The 22,722-nt window shown below is 38.4% G+C and overlaps 1 protein-coding gene across 1 annotated transcript in view; it reads right to left on the minus strand.

The window, feature by feature from the left end:
* Positions 1-264: 264 nt before the first annotated feature.
* The window catches only part of LOC114666228 (gastrula zinc finger protein XlCGF57.1-like), a 31,326-nt gene continuing 8,868 nt past the window's right edge, over positions 265-22,722 (minus strand). The window contains exons 2-3 of the mRNA XM_028821002.2: positions 21,458-21,847; positions 265-7,844 (exon numbers count right to left, since the gene is read on the minus strand). Coding sequence (XP_028676835.2) covers positions 6,340-7,844; positions 21,458-21,803 — 1,851 coding nt within the window. The 5' untranslated portion in view covers positions 21,804-21,847 and the 3' untranslated portion in view covers positions 265-6,339. The remainder of the gene's footprint in view (positions 7,845-21,457; positions 21,848-22,722) is intronic.

A 22,722-nucleotide genomic window follows, 5' to 3' on the forward strand; every position in this document is an offset into this window, starting at 1 on the left:
TGTTTATTAAATGTGGTATGTCACCTTGGATAAAGTTATCAACCAAATATGTCAATTTAATTTACAAGAGAAAGTGCAACTTCAAAAAGAATAAAGCTCTCAGCCCACCGGCAGCACTCACATCTAAACCCTATACCAATTGGAAATGGTAGGGTGGGAAGTGGAGGAAAATAAGCAATTTTTAAAAAGCTTGTGTAATCCGTGAATCTTTGGACAGAAATCTTGGGATGCATTTTTTAAATAAAGTAACTCGTGTGCATATAGTGGTCTACAATAAAGCCTTTATCAACATTTACAGCATTCTTAATATTAACATTTTCTATATTTAAAGAATGTTAAAACATTTTGAAATACAGACAGAAATGTAATCGGTTCTCACCCTGATGTTTCTTACCTTGTGCCCAATGCTGCCAAGAGCGATGCTGTCCCTGCAACTCTAAATTAGATTAAATGGGTTTGAGAATGTTCGGTTATGTTAACAATAAATGCTGAAAATATCTATTACCAAACTAAAAATGTACACAAAATCGTAATACTGACAAAATAATCAAATTAACATACTGTAATAAACTCTTAATACAACTACAACACATTGTGAGAACAGGTCTATATCGTGTTGGTAGCTTAAGTCATATTAAGACCAAATAAACAACAACAAACAGCAGTAAATAACTACTGGATATTTTAGACATCACCCCTTGCATTAAATGTACAGCACTTATAAAAATGATTTACCCTTCATTTACAACATTGAATCACAGTGGAGGTAATTAGAAGTGTTTTACACTGGTCCATAATAAAAAGACTCCAATGTCAAATAAGAACACATCTCTATGAACTGCAATAAACTTACATTAAACACAAAATAATTGATCATACAAGTATTCACTCCCTTCAAGCCAATATTTAGTAGAAGCACCTTTAGCAGCCATAACAGCACTAACAGTCTATGTGCAATGCATTTTTTCTCATTCTTCTTCGCAAAACTGCTCAAGCCTTGTCAGCTTGCATGGGAATGATGAGTGAACATTCCACACATTCTCATTTGGATTGAGATCTGGATTTTGAGTTGGACACTCCAGGACATTAACATTGATGTTTTTAAGCCTTTACAATTTAGCTATACCTCTATATTTGGAGTTGTTATCTTGTTGGAAAATAAATCTCCTGAACAGTAGAGGTGGCTGTTCTCTTGCAGACTCAGACAGTTTTTCTTCCTGTTTTTGGCTGCTGTTATTTTGCCTTTTTACCTTTGTATTCCTTCCAGGTCCTGGCAGCCACCATCACCATGCTTGACAGTTGGGGATGGTGCTTTTTTAAAGACGTGCAGTATTACGCCAAACACTTTGGTATGATAGCTAAAAAAGCTCACTTTTGGTCTCACAATACCATGGAACCTTCTTACACTTGGTCTCCCACATGCTTTCTGGATAAAACTAATCGAGAGGTCATATATGATTCTTCAAAAGTGGCTTTCTTTTTTAGGTTTTCTCCATTTATTTTATTAGATATCCTTCATACAATAAGAAATTGATCAGAACTCCTACAGTCTAACGATGGTTTGAACAAACTACACATAAATTTAGTCTCCTTCCTAAATTTGGTCTGCTTCTGAATCTTGGTATTTGGTAGCACTGGAAATAAATATGTTGGCAGGTCAACAATCAATGCACCAAGTAAGAATGGGTCAGATATAGTCTCAAATTTCTACAGAAAGTCATTAAGAGCATTTTCCTACCATCCAACCCAACCCATGAACAGCACTTATCATGCTATCTCCCAAGTATTATTCTGATTGCCATTCTATACCGATAGGAGATAGTTTTGTTTCATTTGCTTAACACTGTATTTGATATGAGGAATCCTAATGGTCTCGGACACCTTGGGATCTTTTAGCAATACATAGACCTGACTCTCATCTTTCTCTTCCATGCTCCCTGCTGCTTTGAGGCAGCTAAATAAAAATGGTGTGGAAAAACAGCCATCCACAACATAAATCTGAATAGTAGACTTGATTAGTTTGGCCTGGCTTCATTACTGTGGTGCTGAAAAATCACACCTATTGCCCTACACTAGTGACCACTGCCATCTTCTGCTGCTGCCTGCTCTGCCACTCTCCCAAAAAATCTGCAGCTAGTGAAGCAATCAGACAAACAGTTATCATCTTCAGTTTCTCTCATCTTGGCCACAGAAGCTTGTTTCTCTTTCAGAGCTGCCATAGGTCTCTTGCTGGCCTCTCTTACTAGTAGTCCTCTTGCATAAATCACACTGTTTTTGAGGTAGGCCTGCCCTACCCTACATCTGTGCTGTATTCTTTTTAATTCGAATTACTGACTTAACTGTACTGTTAAGGATATTCAGTGACCTGGCCCTTCTACTTAAGGTACATTTATACTACAATCACCTGAAACCTCTTGGTTACACACAGGTCAACTCCACTGAACTAATTATGTGACTTGTAGAAGCAATTGACTGCAAAAGTAATGATTTAGGTGTCATAGAAAGGATGAGGGGTAGGGAAAGGGAAAGGCATATACTGATTCAGTTAATTCATCTGTGTTTAATAACATTTTTGTAGATGTTTTTTTCACTTCTAAGAGTTGTTTTTTGAATGATCGGTGTCAGAAAAGCCTAATTAGACACGCTATGATTCAATGTTGTAAAATAATATAACATGAAAGTCTTAGGAAGGATGTCAGATTTTTAAATGCACTAAAAATAACTAATACTGTAAGTATAGAAAGGGTGATGCCTAAAATAAAGCATTACCTTACAGATGGTATCTCTCATGTGATCAGTACCTCTTCATTCTCCATTATGTATTATGACAAATAGCCCCAACGTGTCTCCATTTTTCGCAGAACTTTTTTCCTATGGAGACTCTGTAGTGCCTTTCTGTGTAAAAACCATAAGCTATCAGTACTTGGCATCTTACAACCCTGATGCATGAGAGTGTCCTACTTCAGTCCAGCAGAATTTGGACACATTTTTACTGTCTGTATACAGGACATGGAAATTTTCTCATCCATCATACTCAACTCAGCTATCCATATGTCAGCATATGGTCCATATGAAGCTGACACAGGAGGATAGCCATTTGTTTTTTCATTTTTGTTTATTTCAACATCTGCTTTTCAAATCTTGAACGCTGAACTTCTTAATTCCATGAATAAAGTGAAAATGTTCTTATTCAGACCATCAATATTTTTGAAAACTTGACCAAACCTTGCAAAAAATGTTTATTTGTGCATTTTTTTCCCTTACACTAGAGGTCTTTGTGCGAGTCTTGTGACTTGAAAATTAAACTGGCACTACAACGATTTTGATCTGTATCTCTAGTCCATTTCTGTCAAACCAATGCTACCTTCAGACCCTGGTATATAAATTCTAAGAATCCATGCTTTTTTATATTAATTCATCTACATGTAGTAACCTAATTAGTTTACATTTAGACTATGCAAACCATGTTGTGAATAATTCTTCTAAAGCTATTGAATAAAATTGGACTGCCGATTGATATATGGTATTCATTTTCTTGTATGCTGTACAAGAGCTCTTTTGCCGATTTTATTCATGTGATTTTTTTACACTACATTTTAGCCATGTATTTGTATGTTATGTTTGGTCTACATTTCTGAATGCTTCTTTTTATAAATCAGAAGAATGTACGTTTTTATATGAAAATCTGAACTTGGATGTCAAATTACAGCAACTCGAAAAGGCAGATTTAGTATTTATCTTATACGTGGTATAAATGCAAATAATTATTATTATTATTATAAGCGCACCGGAAGGTCACATGGATCGCACGGTGTCTAGAATTTCTGCTAGCATAAGTATGTCAGCAGCCATACCACATGCACTTCAGAAGAAGTCATCCACCTGAAGCTCAGCATGTTAGGGCCAGCCAGGACTTGGGTGGGAGACCATCTAGGAGAAGCTTGGGTAGCTGCTGGAACAGGTGTTGGTGAAACCAGCAGGGGGTGCTTACCCTATGGTCAGTATGTGGATCCCAATGCCCCAGTGCAGTGACAGGGACACTGCACTGTAAATATACAGCCATCCTTCAGATGAGACATAACAATGAGGTCCTGACCCTCTGTGGTCGTAAAAGATCCCTAGGCATTTTCAGAAAAGAGTAGGGTTTATCCCAATGTCCTGGATAAATTGCCCTCTATGGCCTAGTCATCCTGCCCCCTAATCATTCCTTTTCTCTGATTGTGTCTCTCTCACCACTTCACCACCTAATAGCTAAAGTGTGGTGAGTGTATTGGTGCAATAATGGCTGCTGTTACATCATCCAGGTGGGTACCACATATTAGTGGGGGTTGAAGTGTTTCCCCACACACTAAAAGCGCTTTGAGTAGGGAGAAAAGCACTATATACTTGTAAAGAATGATTCTATTAAAGCCTCCACAATGTATTCCATATTTTACGTACGGGCTTGGTGCTCAAATGTTGGGAGTGGAAGGATGTAGTATGCATTCTCTCCTGCTCTCTTTCTTTTTGTAATTTTCCCCTGTTCCTTCCCCTCTCACTGTGCCCTGAGTCTGATTTTGATTGGCTGCTGAGCAATAGCTCGGAGCATCGCTATGGAAAGCAGAGTGTTACAAAGCAGTTGATTCTGCCCGTTTTTTTGCCATTTCAATTCAATATGTGAAGAGGGGAATAAAGTAAGATGGAATTTGAACAGCAGACAGAGTGAACACTATTCAGCTACATAAGACTATGCAATGCTGAGTATGACAGTTTTAAGAGTACATGTGTGGTGCACACCTCCCATACAGAAAATTCCAAGAATTAACTGCCCCATGTAAAGAAGGACCACACTTAGAAATGTGCATTGTTCCTTTGCTGAGGGATTGTACATATTTCGAAATGGAGAGACTCTTCTGCACATCATTAAAACTGATTTAAAATAGCAGCAGGTCACATTAAATCACTAGAATATGAAAGTGTAGTTTTCTCTTATAGAGTAATTTGAATCTAAAGTACTAAAACAACACAAAAAGCACTAGAGCTTACAGTCAAAACCATTAACTGTGTCATCTCTCCAGCATGAGCAAAGAAAAAATTGTGAGTGCAAAAACCCTTTGGTTTTAAACGCTGCACTTTAAAAACTCAAATTTTCTTTAACTAAAATATTGAATAACATAATCGCTCTGCATATCACCAACATGCCTGCAAACAGAATATGCAGCCCAGCTTCACATAACACCATCAATGCTTACAATGGATAAAGCAGCAAGAGCTCACTGACATTGACAGCTGTTATAAATGATGATAAACAGTGATTATTTTACTCTCCATACTGTGCCCTGAATTTGAGAAAGTTCTGACATTTCTTTGTGTGCCTATACTATACATGCCACAATCTCTATCTCACTAAAGTATGCTTGTACGCTTGCTTGTTGCTTAACTATAACTTTACTGCTGCTTCCTTGCCTGTGTTATAAAAGGTACAACTGCCAAAGGGGAAGGCCGACTAGTATTACATTCTAGTCATGCATGATATCAGAATGTAAAAAATGAGAAAGAGCATCAGGTAAGATTTCAAAACTTGTTTTACCTGGGTTTGTCAAAGGTTGCTTTGTTATTATGCTTGATTTTATTCAGTTGTCCAAACTGTATTTATTGAATCGACCTGGAATATGGCAAGCAGGCTACACTGAAATTTTGTTTTCTCTGTAAAGTGCATTGTGATTGGGGCTAAGACTTGGGTACTGACCTTATTTTTTCCTTAAATGGTTTTCCATCTCAATTTGGGTAAATATTTCATAAGTTGTTTCTTTTCTAAATATTATCACTGGAGCTGCACAGTATTGGGGCATCCACAAATAACAGGTGAGTGTCTGAGTGCTGGTGAGGTTGTTTGTTTTTCAGTACTTGATGTTAAATTCTTGAACGAGTCTTGCTAGACAGAAGAGAAGTGATCAGAGTTTTGCCCCAGAATATTCCTTTTCACATTGTTAAGTATGGGATCAAAATTCTCTGAAGCTACTGAGTTGTTTGTCAATATTGTATCATGACTGAGATGAAGTTGTGATCCAGCTACGTTTAGATTATGTCTGAAATTACTGAATTGACATGGCTTCACTAACTTTTTTTTTTTTTTTGGGTGCATCATGACAGGAGTGAACTTCATTCATAACTCATGACGCTTTACACACTTTTGTATTATCCTAAATATCACAAGCCAGATCTACATAATACTGGTATTGCTCCTAAAAATGTCTCTGTGTTTGTAGGCAATAGGAGATGAGGATATTTAGCAAGAAATCATGATGGGCTAAAAAGCTATTTTGATAAATGCTTTTCAACCAAAAACAAATGGAAAAATTACATTTTTTCTATTCCATCTCTATGAGATCTCATACTGCATATTGTGGTATGTTTCTGAAGATAGCTATTGGATGAAAATCGCTTCCCACATTCAGAACAGCAATATGGTTTTTCTCCAGTGTGAATTCTTTTGTGTGTCTTAAGTTGACTATTCGTGGAGAATTGTTTACCACACTCAGAACAGCAATACGGCTTCTCTCCAGTATGAATTCTTCTATGAGTCTGAAGATGGCCTATTTGCAAAAATCGCTTTCCACACTCAGAACAGGAATATGGCCTCTCTCCAGTGTGTATTCTTGTATGAGTCTGAAGGGTGCCACTGTTAACAAATCGTTTTCCACATTCAGAACAATAGTACAGCTTCTCACCGGTGTGAATTCTAGTGTGCTTCTGGAGACTACCACTGGTGGTGAATTGTTTTCCACACTGAGAACAACAATATGGCTTCTCTCCAGTATGAATTCTCATGTGAGTCTGTAGATTTCTGCTATGCAGGAATTGTTTGCCACATTCAGAACAGCAATACGGTTTCTCACCAGTGTGAAATCTTTTGTGTAACTGAAGTTTACTGCGGTTAACAAATTGTTTGCCACACTCAGAACAGCAACACAACTTCTCTCCAGTATGAATTCTTGCATGGATCTTAAGATGGTTAATTTGTAAGAATCGTTTTCCACATTCCAAACAGCAATGTGGCTTCTCTCCAGTATGAATTCTTGTGTGAGTCTGAAGAGTGCTAATTTGTAAAAATCGCTTGCCACATTCAGAACAGCAATATGGCTTCTCCCTAGTGTGAATTCTTGTATGAAGCTGAAGATAGCTGTTATTGGAGAATCGCTTGCCACATTCAGAACAGCGATATGGCTTCTCTCCAGTGTGAATTCTGGTGTGGGCCAGAAGATATCTGCTTCGCAGAAATTGTTTGCCACATTCAGTACAGCTATATGGCTTCTCTCCAGTGTGAATTCTAGTGTGAACACGAAGATAAGTGTTTGTGGAGAATCGTTTGCCACATTCATTACAGCAATATGGCTTCTCTCCAGTATGAATTCTTCTGTGAACACGAAGATAAGTTATTGTGGAGAGTCGTTTGCCACATTCAGTACAGCAATATGGCTTCTCTCCAGTATGAATTCTTCTGTGAACCTGAACATGACTACGCCACAAGAATTGCTTGCCACATTCAGAACAGCTGTATGTCTTTTTTTCAGCTTGACTACACTTGTCATCATTGCATTTCGATTTCAGTTTAAACTTTTTCTTCTGCTCTTGGAAGATTGAGGAAGCAGATGAATTTGTCTTGTACATTTGCTGTTGAGTGTTCATATCATCGATCCTTGTTAGTTTCACAACAGGCAGAGGACTACAGTGCAATCTGGCTGAAGTCAAATTCTCTGACCCAGATTTTTTCAGATTTTCATTTTTCTTTGGTTGTCGTGGTCTGTGCTGCAGCGATGTCTGAGGTAATGAAGATGGGGCAAAGCTGCAAATCTCTTTTAAATCTGTAAAAAAAAAAAATATACAAATACATATTAAAACTTCAGAAGATTTGCCAAGGTGTGAAATCATTTAGCATAAAATAGATTATTCCTGTTGAAATCAACCCAATTTCACAACATACCAGCACCAGTTCTTTAGTTTTACATTCTATATTACAAATAGTAGCAATATGAGATTTTTTTTTTTTTTTTATTAAGAAGCACAATTCCACTTAAACGTCCAACAAGACTATACATTGGTGCAAATTTATCATAGAACAATATACATGTTAAATAAACAAAGAACATAATGCTGAAACAGACACAATACAATGCATAAAAAGAAATACATATCATACATATGTTATACACCTGCTACAATAGATACTGTATGTTCTACTTGTACTGTATACACCAAGGAGGGTTTTGCAACAAAAGACTACAGACATCACAATAAATTTAGAAACACTGACATTTTGGCAGATTTAGTCCCAATTCTCACTCAGCAGATTGGTCCTCTTTAATTCAATGTATTTGCCTTTCCAATGGTTTGTCCTGTCAATACCCTTTGGTCATATTAGTCATAAAATAATCAGTAGATTTTCAATGATATCACAGATATGGGGAGAACCATTAACTTTAAGTGACAGCTTAATAGGAATGGACTATAGACTCCTTTTCTTTCCCTCAATGATATTTAAAACAAGTATAATTTTAATTTCAATTTTTAACAGTTTAATGTTAGAAAACCCACAAGGGTACTTTAAATTACACTTTCCAAGCAGTAACTGAAGAAAATAAATACTACTTAAGATCAATACTAAAAAAAAAAAAATTAAAAAATTAATGCAGTACCACATGAATAGGGCTGCAACTAATGATTATTTTGGTAGTCGACTAATCGTTCAATTTTTTTTTTGATTAGTTGATTAGTCACGATTCTTTCATGCCTGACTATTTTGAAGCCTGCGACCTGTGGTTGCACATCCTGTTCTGGGCTCCAGTGCATGTCTTACCTCATCTGCTCACGTCTGTCCACCTGTGAATGTCACCCCGATGTCTCTGTATTAACACGATTAAAATTAATAATAATCAAATTAAAATAACAACCAGTGAAACATATGAACTTGAAAATAATCAGATGTTTTATATTATTGTGACCATCACAATAAAAAAGAAATACATTAAACAATATAAACTAAAGTGCACATAGTCTTTAAACAAAAAAAGTGCATTTAACTTAACCAAAAATGGCTACTGGTGTGTCATTGTCGGAGGCGAATATATTTGGAAAAGTAAATTCATTGAACGCCGCAACCAGCTAGAGTCGGTTTCCAGTGCAATTTGGAAGCATGCCGAACCCAAGTATATGCGGCGACATACATTCAGCAACGTACATTCATTGAACTCCGCAACCAGCTAAAGTTGTTTCTCAGTGAAATTTGCCAGAATGCCGGAGCCGAGTATATTCCACGATGTATATTCATTGAATGCTACAACCGGCTATAGTCGTGTCTCAGCGCAATTTGCCAGCACGCAGGGGGCAAGTATATTCTGCAACGTACATTCATTGAACCCCGCAACTGGCTATATTTCTGGCTTCACAGAGCAATTTTCCAGCACACCGGAGCTGATCAGTCAGTGCCGTATATTTGTTGAGCTGCCAGCTCACGACCACTGGCGGCCTCAGCAGAACTGCAGCACCACTGTCTCTGGGATTCAGCAGTTTCTGTCTCAATTTTTTTCCATCTCCTTCCCCCTCCTCTATCCGACTCGCCATTGCAACTACGTTTATTTTCCTCTACATTCTTCCTCTCCTCAGATGTTCTTCTTCGTTGGTAGGACTGTGTGCAGTCTTGACAAACAATAACAAATGATACTGTTCCCAGACGTTCATGTAGTGCATTGCAGTTACAAAAACCAATGTGGTTCTTTGTGACTGGAGCCTCTATTGAAGGTTCTGTTTATGATGCGTCGACAATAAAAAATTCGTGTCAATGATTTTTGTAGTCGACGTTGTCGATTATGTCAACTAATCGTTGCAGCCCTACACATGAACTAGTGGAAACCAATGCTATTTAGAATATACAAATGTTATGACACAGTAAATGAAAAAACTCTCACAATTGCATATGTCAATGAGCAAACAACTAAATTTTGAACCATCTTAAACTTGTGTAATAAATCCTATTTCAATAGCCTAAACACAAAAACATAGAGCCTTGCCAGTAGAAAATTCTACATAAGACTGAATACACAAAATGTTTCTAAATTAAAAATAGACATATTTGTGAATAGCTTTTATAAGAGCTTGGAGCTACAGTTCAGGTATCACAAACAAGTGCTGACACTAAACATGTTACTTCCTAAAATGACTCAGGTTAGGTTAGGTCAGGTTGGGGAGAGCATGCACTGGTACAGAGAATTGCCGCAACAACCACAAGATGAAACAGCTTGGGATCCTGGTTGGCAACCCCCCAGGCAGACACACGGTCCAGTCCCACACTCCGGAAATGACCCTGTAACTGCCACAGCCAGGTGTTATGTGGACGTCCCCTTGGCCTGATCCAGCCACTCTGGTCCTCAACAATGAGGATCCTGTAAGCCGGATCACCCTCTGGGAATCACACCACTGTGTTTATCACATTTCACTTATACTAAAATATTACTTTGACATCTAAAGCTTCATTAATGACACACATTTAGTGTTTACCTATTTGTTTTTAGCAACCCTGACAATTGCGTGTCTCTGTGACTAAGAGCCTCTCTTACAGCCTAAAGTGCCGTATCATTTGATTTGCTTGGTACCACAAATCTGAGCGGAGCACATGTACGGTATGTCTGGCCAGAATAGAGGTTTTGAAATATATATAGTGTTTTTGAAATAACCACTATATTAACCACAGGTACAAGGCAAAACTTGCTTTGAATTTTTCTCTTTCTCATGCTCTGTGCAGCCAAGAAATGTACCAGTTCTCAACAACCCCAAACTGGAACTATTTAACCCTGTTCATTATATTCACAGGATTAAGCTCTTGTATCATTTGTAACTCCCTAACAGTGAAACTAGATAGATAGATAGATAGATAGATAGATAGATAGATAGATAGATAGATAGATAGATAGATAGATAGATAGATAGATAGATAGATAGATAGATAGATAGATAGATAGATAGATAGATACTCATTGATTCATTCACTTTATTAATTCCCAATGGGAAATTCACATTTATTTTTTTCATCTATTATTTTTATCTATCTAATAACGATGAGAAGTTATTAAAACTGACAAGTCATGTCTTGTGCTTTAAAAAAAATAAAAAAATAAAAAAAACTCACACACACAAATTATGCATTTTTATTTCTAGTGGGGTAAAAATTACAATAACAAAAGTCTTTTTTCCCCTTAAAAGTGCAGTGAAATATTTCTACTTCATTAAATTATGCCAAGCAGATTTAACAAGTTTAATTTAACTTGCCTGCAAATGGCAGAATGTCCTCAATGCAGAACGAAAAAGTCTAAGAAACAGAGTTGGATCAGGACCAGCTCCACCTTTTAAAAATCATTGCTCAAGATTTTACATATATTATATAGTACGTACTAAATAATTATTTAGGTGAGCTTCCGTATGAAATAGTCTAACCAATGGCATGATTTCCCAGCCTGGTGGGACAGTATAGTCAGTCTTACCAGTAATGCAATGTGTAGCCAATGGCTTTCTTTATTATACCTAAGATTATGAGATATCAGACAGTGTGCAAAATAATCTGTTGTAATTATGGGTCCTGTTATAGCTCATTGTTGGTTGAACACTGAAATCTTACTCTGGTACTATGGAATACACAATACATCAGCACTGGAGAATGCTATTACTTAAGATATACATACCTTAAGTGACAAATCACATTATGCATGGATACAAACTCCGCAAAAAAAATCCATGTCACCTTCTAATGTACAAGCATCATGCAGAGCATCCACTTTTTGTGACAGATGCACACTTAGACAATGTGTGGGAAAAACCACAGCAGCTTTGCTTAAATACTTCCCCCTCTTGCTGAATGGTGACTAACTGCATGCCAAACACCACCTCCCATTGACCCCAGCAAACTCTGATGGGAATTAAAGGCCTATCAGTGCACCGTGCTACAGGCTCAGTGCCACCGCGTGCTTGTCCTTATACAAACAGAACATCCTCAAATAAACTTTGCTACTCATTTAGGAAAGGGTCTCCTCTTCAATGCCCTAACCTACCACTTTTCTGTGCTGCTCTTTAGGTAATGAAAAGTGCATTAAGTCAAATTGATCACCTAGGGGTTTTGTTAGAAGATGCCCTATGGCACAGACAGATGACCTCAGATGACCTAGTACACATTCTGACTTTCAGTAATTTACACAGTTGGAATCTTTTTTCAAAAAACAACCTAAATTTCTGAAAGACATCACTAAGTGATAATATACATGATATGATATCAGCCCCAATTAGGGTGAAACACATGTCATGTACTCTTTGCATTATGTGGCAGGTACTATATAACTTCTTTTTTATGATCTTCTTCTCGCAGAGAGGATGTGGAGGATGTTTGGCAACTGGCCAACCAACCACAAGTGTTACCTGGTAGGTAATCACCCAAATATTCAGATTGCAATCAGGCCTACAGTGCATCCGGAAAGTATTCACAGCGCATCACTTTTTCCACATTTTGTTATGTTACAGCCTTATTCCAAAATGGATTACATTCATTTTTTTCCTCAGAATTCTACACACAACACCCATAATGACAATGTGAAAAAAGTTTACTTGAGGTTTTTGCAAATTTATTAAAAATAAAAAAACTGAGAAATCACTTGTACATAAGTATTCACAGCCTTTGCTCAATACTTTGTCGATGCACCTTTGATAGCAATTACAGCCTCAAGTCTTTTTGAATATGATGCCACAAGCTTGGCCCACCTATCCTTGGCCAGTTTCACCCATTCCTCTTTGCAGCACCTCTCAAGCTCCATCAGGTTGGATGGGAAGCGTTGGTGCACAGCCATTTTAAGATCTCTCCAGAGATGTTCAATTGGATTCAAGTCTGGGCTCTGGCTGGGCCGCTCAAGGACATTCACAGAGTTGTCCTGAAGCCACTCCTTTGATATCTTGGCTGCGTGCTTAGGTTCGTTGTCCTGCTGAAAGATGAACCGTCGCCCCAGTCTGAGGTCAAGAGCACTCTGGAGCAGGTTTTCATCCAGGATGTCTCTGTACATTGCTGCAGTCATCTTTCTCTTTATCCTGACTAGTCTCACAGTCCCTGCAGCTGAAAAACATCCCCACGGCATGATGCTGCCACCACCATGCTTCACTGTAGGGATGGTATTGGCCTGGTGATGAGCGGTGCCTGGTTTCCTCCAAACGTGACCCCTAGCATTCACACCAAAGAGTTCAATCTTTGTCTCCTCAGACCAGAGAATTTTCTTTCTCATGGTCTGAGAGCCCTTCAGATGCCTTTTGGCAAACTCCAGGCAGGCTGCCATGTGCCTTTTACTAAGGAGTGGCTTCCGTCTGGCCACTCTACCATACAGGCCTGATTGGTGGATTGCTGCAGAGATGGTTGTCCTTCTGGAAGGTTCTCCTCTCTCCACAGAGGACCTCTGGAGCTCTGACAGAGTGACCATCAGGTTCTTGGTCACCTCCCTGACTAAGGCCCTTCTCCCCCGATCGCTCAGTTTAGATGGCCGGCCAGCTCTAGGAAGAGTCCTGGTGGTTTCGAACTTCTTCCACTTATGGATGATGGAGGCCACTGTGCCCATTGGGACCTTCAAAGCAGCAGAAATTTTTCTGTAACCTTCCCCAGATTTGTGCCTCGAGACAATCCTGTCTCGGAGGTCTACAGACAATTCCTTTGACTTCATGCTTGGTTTGTGCTCTGACATGAACTGTCAACTGTGGGACCTTATATAGACAGGTGTGTGCCTTTCCAAATCATGTCCAGTCAACTGAATTTACCACAGGTGGACTCCAATTAACCTGCAGAAACATCTCCAGGATGATCAGGGGAAACAGGATGCACCTGAGCTCAATTTTGAGCTTCATGTTCAAAGGCTGTGAATACTTATGTACATGTGATTTCTCAATTTTTTTATTTTTAATAAATTTGGAAAAATCTCAAGTAAACTTTTTCCACGTTGTCATTATGGGGTGTTGTGTGTAGAATTCTGAGGAAAAAAATGAATTTAATCCATTTTGGAATAAGGCTGTAACATAACAAAATGTGGAAAAGGTGATGCACTGTGAATACTTTCCAGATGCACTGAATATACTGTATATAGTGAGGGACAGTATGCTGGGACCAGTGTCCCCGCTGGAGTTGGTTTGGGGTTCTTACCAGGACAGGACAGCCGTAACATGGAAGGACAGGGAAGAGCAATAATTCCTACTTATTGTCTCCCTCCAGATGCTAGATGGCAGTAGCCCTAGATACCGGTACCGTTCGGATGCCCACAGGGAATGACGGGACTTGTAGTCTGGTAGAACAGCTCTGCTGGGGTCCGTGTGTGTTGCAGGCAGTTAAATTCCCTATTATGAGGCACTTCCGTATATCCAGGAAGTGCTTCCAATGTACTTTCAAAGTACTCCCAGGTCCTCTATAAAAGGGAAGGCATTTCCTTGTCCAGGAAAGTCAGAGCCAGGAGCGGAAACAGGCAACCCTCGCCTGGAGGAGTAACCGTGCAAAGAGGAGAGAGAGTAATAGAAAGAAAGGAAGAACCCCCCCACTGGTTGAATTGTTGTACAAAAAGGTATTTTTGCAATAAACCCCTCTTTTACTTGAACCTGGGACTGTGTTGTGCACTTGTTTGGGGCTATATAGTATATTAAAGTACCAATGAGGTACAAAGTCTATCTAGATTTAGTATTCTGTAATAATCAGGAGAGGGTACAAGGGGTAAAATTGACTGAATCATTAGAATCTAGTGATCATAACATAAAATGTAAAAAATACTAAAATATTGGAAAGCTATTACAGTTAACTTTAGTAAGGCAAATTGTTAGCACATCTGACAAAGCCTCAGTAAGATAAACTGGGATAAGCCTTTACTGTAAGTTTAGGGACATTAGACAAGATGCGAGGAAGGTTTAAAATGATGTATTGCAGGACAAATTTATAACAAAATTTTGAAGGAATACAGAAGTCCATGATGGACGAGTAAGGAGCTATAAAAAAAAAAACATCTAAAACATATAAGACTAGTAACTCCACTGATAACCATAGGGTGTATGAGAGCAATGACTTAAAAGGATACTAGGAAAGCTAAAATGTAGTTATAGATAAAATATTGCATAAAAAGCGAAAGATGACACAAATAGATTGTTTTAATATCTCAGCAGTACACGAACAGTCAAGAAGTAGATTAGGGATGATTAAAGTGAGACAAAATATAAAGACAATGAATCAGGAAATGATTTGAACTAACACTTGGAGGTCTGAAGAAGTTGATAAACTTCCAAAAGTAAGAACTACTACCAAGCAGGTACTTATTGACTTGGAAATTGTAGTTGGAAAAAGTACTGCTTATGTTTATATTAAAATATTATACAGTTATATAAAACGTTGATTGGGTAGATTCAAGTAGCTATAGGTTAGTACATTTTATTTCAACAAAGGTAAATTAATGGAAGAAAATATTAAGGAAAAGACTGAGTATCACATGGTTTGAACAGGAGTGCTATTGGCTAAAAACATGAAGCAAAGGGTTATGGTATAAGGAACCATATAAGAATTAGCCAATGTTAAAAGTGGCATCCCTCAAAGGTCAGTGCAGAGGATGCTGCTAATTTTAATACAATTAAAATGTTCTTGATAGGAATATAAATAAATAGCTGGTTTGATCTGTAGACAATACCAAACTAGATGGAAAGGCAGATTAGACAGAATCAGCTAAATTGTTACAAAGTAACTTTGACAGCAAAAAGGCTTGGGCAGATTTGTGGTAGAGCATTCGAAAACCGCTCCGGCCACACTACCACTCCCCCTCTTTAAGCCGCGAGTGAGGAGATTATTTATGTAAAACTGGCCTTTTCTTCTGAGCCGTGGACCCGCTATACCACAAAGCCCTTAACTTGGATATTCTGAAATGGCACACAGTTGTAGCTATAACTTGCTGTCTTGCAACATTTTTAGTCGTCTGTCTGTCCAATTTCTGTGCATCACCCTGGACAAAATCATGAATTTGGGTAAGCAATTCTAATTCAGTGTATTATATGGATTCCCAAATCTTTCCATTTCTCAATGGCTTTTCTTTCATACTTATATTTTCATGACACAGATTTTAATAGTAGCCACAGCGTGAGGCAAAAATCAGGGAATTCTTCTTAAGTGTAAGACTTGGATGTGAAATTTCTCCCATCATAGGTACACCAGAAGAAATATGCCAACAATATACAATTGCATTTTTCTTCCAGATACAGCAGTTCCATTGTCTTTAATAACTGACATGTAATTTTTGTTTGCAGACCCACTTGGGGTTTGCACTTTAAGTTTGTCTGCAATACCAAAGAATCCAACACATGAGTTTGGGCCCCCTTGCTTAAAATGTCTGTCACTGTGAATAGTTAAGTGAACGGTAGGTGAACTGATCACCAAAAGGCATAAAGTTAAACGTAGACACAAGATTAGTGTATTGTTTTTGTTTTGTACAATCATACAGTGAAAAAAGGAAGGAGCACCATGCACAAGTTTGGACACCCCAAGATATTTGAGGTCTCCAATAACTTTTCCCAAGGTGGTCTCAGACCTTCATTAGCTTGTTAGGACTATGGGCCTGTTCACAGCAAATGTCAAAGCTGTATAAATCCTTTGACTCCTCAGACGTCCCATCTGACGTTCCAACTATCAGCAGCCATGGGCTCCTCTAAGCAGCTGCCTAGCACTCTGAAATATAAACGAATTGATGCTCACAAAACAGGAGAAGGCTACAAGTACAAAGCAAAGCTTTTTCAGGTAGCTGTTCCCTCAGTTCGTAATGTTATGTCTGGAAAACGTTTGGACAAGATTATCTTTGTATTTCTAGAAAGGCAAATAAAATCTCACGTTTGACTTCAAAAGACCTTCAGGAAGATTTAGCAGGCTCTGGAGTGGTAGTCTACTGTCCTACTGTGCAGCGACACCTGAACAAATATGACCCTCACGGTAGAGTCATCAGAAAAAAACTTTCCTGCATCCTAGCCACAAAATTCAGCAGCTGAAGTTTGCAAACGAACATCTAAACAAGCCTGATGCATTTTGGAAACAAGTCATGTGGACTGATGAAGTCAAAATATAACATCTTGGCCACGACGTGCAAAGGTATGTTTGGAGAATAAAAGGCTGAATTCCAGGAAAAGAACAAACTTCCAACTACTAAGCATGGGGGTGGATTGATCAGGCTTTGGGCTTGTGTTGCAGCCAGTGGCACAAGGAACATGACATTTGTAGAGAAAAGAATGGAGTCAAATAAATACCAGCAAATTCTGGAAGCAAACATCAAACCATCTGTAAAAAACTTGAAGTTAAAAAGAGGATGGGACCTACAACAAGATAATGATCTGAAATACACCTCAAAATTTACAAGGTGCAAGCTCACAATCCCCCCACCTAAACATCATTTAAAATCTGTGGTTTGATCTCAAAAGAGCAGTACATGCAAGACGGCCCAAGGATCTTGCAGAATCAGAAGACTTTTGCAAGGACAAATGGGTGAAAATACCCTAAGTAAGAACTGAAAGACTCTTAGCTGACTACAAAAAGCGTTTTCAAGGTGTGATACTTGCCAAAGGGGGTGTTACTGATGATATTGGGTGCCCAAACTTTTGCTTCAGACCCTTTTCATTATTTTGGTATTTTGTACCTATGAATGATGGAAATAAAACTGTAATCTTGGTTAAAATATTAAAGAAATGTGTCATCTTTAACTTAATTCCTTTCGGTGATCAGTTGATCTTCTGCTCATTTAACCATTCACAGTAACAAACATTTTAAGCAAGGGGGCCAAATTTTTGCATGCCACTGTATCTTTTCTTTATCCTGCACAAGAGCAGCTGGCCAGTATCGGGCATTATTCAAATATACAAAGGGGAACCCACAAATTCCCGGAATTGGTCAAGTGAATAGGGTGAAGTTATCAACAATGACGCTAGGTATCACATGCCTAAAGTCTTGTTAAACAGCCTGCCAAGCTGCATTGTGCAAAGTTGACCGAGAGAGGTGTTTCTGACATTTATTTCACAAGCTGAAAAAAAGCATATCAGGTCATATCAAACATTAAGACAATAATGATTTAATTTTTGAACATCAACAGACTTGTTAATAAAGAGTTTGAAAGTGAACAGACTGTTAATCAGCAACCTTGCGCTAAACTACTGAGCATCTGGAAGAAAACATCTGGAGCAGTGGTGCAGGCAAAGATGCCTTTTGCACCATGACAGTGCACCTGCACACAATGCATCGTCAGTCAGAGATTTTGACCAAAAACAATTTGGTTGCTACTTTGCACTTCCACCCCACTGAAACTCACCATCTTCTGTATGGGGCCTGTCCATACTTATTTTAGTTGCTTTTAAGTTTCCTCATCACTCTAAAAATAAAACAGGACACAGTATTATGGAAGAATTGATCTAATGTCATTAAGAGTCATGTTGGCTTTGCACCATGCCCAACCCAGGCTCACAGCTTTTGGTGGGAGAAGAAAGGAAGTAAACCTGGACAGTGAGTGCTATTCCACCATTACCACTGAGCGGTACTTTTTCAACTTCATTGTGAGTAAACCCTGACTGTTTAAGGTGATTATAGATTAAGTTATCCCACTGAATGAGAGCTTCTGCAGCAATGCTCGTCACTACATTTATTAGCCAATGTGAAGAAAAATGAATGAAAAGGAGATCTACCATTACAATGGTGATTGAATGATGTTTTCACAGTAGGTAATGGAGGTCTGTCTACCATTAGTGGAAGTCAAAAAGCAAACCGGAGATGAGAAATGCACCTCAAAATGATCTGAGAATCAGGCTTTATACATCAAGAATCTATATATGAATCAAGATCTGATTGTATGGGTGGTTACCTACCAGGTAACGCATGTGGTTGGTCTGCAAGTCGCCACGCCCTCTCAATTGCGAGAAGCAGATCATAGAATGTTACATAGTTTACTGTCAAATAATGCAAAGAGTACGTGACACGTGTTTCACCCTTATTTGGGCTCATCAGGCATACACACTCCACTGCATCCCCTTGCGGGGATCGAAACTTGGACGTAAGCATCAGAGGCAAAGCCCCTTTACGTTGTACCATGGCATGTGGTTCGTTTTTTAGTCAGTACATACAATCAAATCATGATTCAGACTACGAATGCTATGAATGTAATTACTCCAATCTCCAGGCTGTCAAATAAGCAAACCACATGCCGTGGGGATGCAGTGGAGTGTGTATGCCTGATGAGCCCAAATAAGGGCGAAACACGTGTTGCGTACTCTTTGCATTATTTGACAGTAAACTATGCAACATATCAATAATATATAATATATTATACAGTAATCCCTCGCTATATCGCGCTTCGCCTTTCGCGGCTTCACTCCATCGCGGATTTTATATGTAAGCATATTTAAATATATATCGCGGATTTTTCGCTGCTTCGCGGGTTTCTGAGGACAATGGGTCTTTTAATTTCTGGTACATGCTTCCTCAGTTGGTTTGCCCAGTTGATTTCATACAAGGGACGCTATTGGCAGATGGCTGAGAAGCTACCCAACTTACTTTTCTTTCTCTCTCTCTCTTGCGCTGACTATCTGTGATCCTGACGTAGGGGGTGTGAGCAGGGGGGCTAAAAATGCTGAAAGATTATCTTCACGTTGCTACCTTCTGTGTGCAGCTTTTAAGTATGCTGCACGGTGCTTCGCATACTTAAAAGCTCAAAGGGCACGTATTGATTTTTTTTATCTGTCTCTCTCTCTCTCTCTCTCTGCTCCTGACGGAGGGGGTGTGAGCTGCCGCCTTCAACAGCTCTGTGCCGCGGTGCTTCGCATACTTAAAAGACAAACAGCCCTATTGATTTGTTTGCTCCTTTGAAGAGGAAGACATGTTTGCATTCTTTTAATTGTGAGACTGAACTGTCATCTCTGTCTTGTCATGGAGCACAGTTTAAACTTTTGAAAAAGAGACAAATGTTTGTTTGCAGTGTTTGAATAACGTTCCCGTCTCTCTACAACCTCCTGTGTTTCTGCGCAAATCTGTGACCCAAGCATGACAATATAAAAATAACCATATAAACATATGGTTTCTACTTCGCGGATTTTCTTATTTCGCGGGTGGCTCTGGAACACAACCCCCGCGATGGAGGAGGGATTACTGTATATATATATATATATATTATTATATATATATATATATATATATACACATACATACATACACATACATACATACACACACACATATATATATTATATAAAACTATAATATTTACATGCTCAGTACAGTACTCATGGCAAAGCTTTTATGAATTATAAGAAAAGTAGTACAGTACAGTACAGTACAACTCCAATTTACCAAGTTTCCTCATTATCCAAGGCAAACCTGTAATATTTTTAGTGTCACTGTTTGTACCTTCTGTTTAGTTTAGTTTATGGACATCATCAAATTCTTGGAAGTTGCACAATTTACAAAAACGTTTTATAATTTATACTTGTATGATAGTATTAGTTCTACTTGCAGAGGACCCAAAGTGTGTTGAAGAGAGGAACACAAAGGTAAGGGAAATACAAAAAACTTATTATCTATTTAAACAGCTAGGAATTACCAGTTCCTTTGTCTTCTTTCTATACTCTGTGTTAATAAGGTATATACAGTAGCACTGTATTTATTTCGCCTTGGCCAATGAAGGACAATTATTTCATGCTTGGTTTGTTTTAGACTTCTTTCATACTCTTTACAATTTTATTGTCACAAATTTATGAAAAGCAATATAAAATTACTTAAACTTTAAATGATGGCTCCTGCCACTGCTTCACATTGAGGTCACTTTGACATCACAGAAATTTCGCTGTAGCATCAAGCTCCTGTGTGTGCTTTTAATACCTGTAAAAACCAAGGCACTGCAATTGATGCTAGAACTTTGGGGAAATTAAAACCAATAAATTGTGCTTGGAGAAATGGTCTGCTTAATTAAAAACTAATAAGTATATTAGTGGGGCAGTGCGGTAGTGCTTCACAGATGCATTGTCTTATGTTCACCTACCATGCCTGGTCACTGTTTGTACAAAATTTGCATGTAATCCCTGTGTCTGAATGAGTTTTCCCCTGGGGTTACTCCCCATATCCCCAAATAAGTGCTGATTAGTTTAACTGGCAACTCCATATACGAGTGTGAAAGTGTGTGGGCTCAGAGATAGACTGGACCTGATTCCTCTCTTGTGCCTGGCATAGCAAGGATAGACTCTGATTATCATGGGTTCCATAAATGGGATCAAACAGGTTTGAAAATATAATGTTATGGCACACTAAGGGAATAATGATGCGGGTTATAGAACCTTTATATTTTCAGCAGAAACATATTTTCAGGTTCAGTATAAAGCCAAGTGAACACCCTTCAGGTATACTTCAGTCCCAAGAACTGGCACCTACCTTCACTTGGAAGACTTAAAAATGACGATTTCTCAGTCCTTTTCACGTCAGACTCCAAAGATTCCAATTTTACATAGACTGAATGATTTGGTCTTTGGCCTAATCCAGGCACATCTTCATGTGGACACAGATGCTGAGGGACGAATTCCAATTTAATATCTTCTTCCTTGACACTATTTACAATTCCATTTTTCTGCATGTCAGTGCTATCACATATTGGAGGAGATTCTTCTTTAATATCGATTGTCACCAACTCACAACCTCCCTCCTTAATTTTGGCACTCTGATGCTGCATAGATTCCCATCCACAGTCCTCTTCCTTAATTTTTACATATATTTGCTCCATGGTATTATCTGTTACTGTAAGTAGCAGTTTCCTTTTTTTATCCTCTGTTGACAGAACAGAAAATATTCAGAATTACTGCAAAATTCACTGAACACACCGTGTTCGACTACTTACAACCTTTCCTCCTACCTTATTGCTCTCTACACTTGAATGAAGCTAACTTCTCTAGAAACAGTCCAGAAGAGAGGTTTTATGTACCTATTATGATATAGAAACCAATATTGCACTTCTCAAGGTTTGTTGTTACGTTTCTCTCTTGATTTTTACTCCACATGGTAATTGCACTATATAAACCAACATCCAGTTACAGTATACCGGTATGTTTTAATGACTCCTGTATACTTATTGTTGTACCATAGGACCCTCTAGCTTCACAATGTTTCTATTTGTAAATTTTATAGCTTTAAATTTCTTCTTGTGCAGCTACATTTAAACTATGTTTCCAACGTATAAGATTTGATATATAACTTTCCCTGCCACATATGGCAGCCCTTTTCTGAAGTTTCTCCAGATGTACAGTAAGCATCTGTAGATACTTACCGACATTAGGGCATCTGTAAATTTAATGTGTGTCATCTACCAATTTTATTTGGGCGGCATGGCAGTTTCTTTAGTTAGAACTGCTGCCTCACAGATTCTGCATCCTGGGTTTGAACCCCATGCCTAATTACTTTCTGTGAGGTCTTCACACATTCTTCTTGTCTGTATGGGATTTCCTCCAGGGAAACATGCCCAAAAACATTTATGATAACTGGCAACTCTAAATTTACTCTATGATAGTGTCACTGTAAGGGGGCCCTACGATGGGCTGGCACACTTGTTCAAAGCTAGTTTCTGGCTTACACATGATGCTGCTAGACAGGCTCCAGTCCCTAACAATCTTGAACTGGGTTAAACAGGAGTTAGAATTCATATTATA

Source organism: Erpetoichthys calabaricus, chromosome 1, assembly GCF_900747795.2.
Source record: "Erpetoichthys calabaricus chromosome 1, fErpCal1.3, whole genome shotgun sequence".
Classification (NCBI taxonomy): Eukaryota; Metazoa; Chordata; class Cladistia; order Polypteriformes; family Polypteridae; genus Erpetoichthys; species Erpetoichthys calabaricus.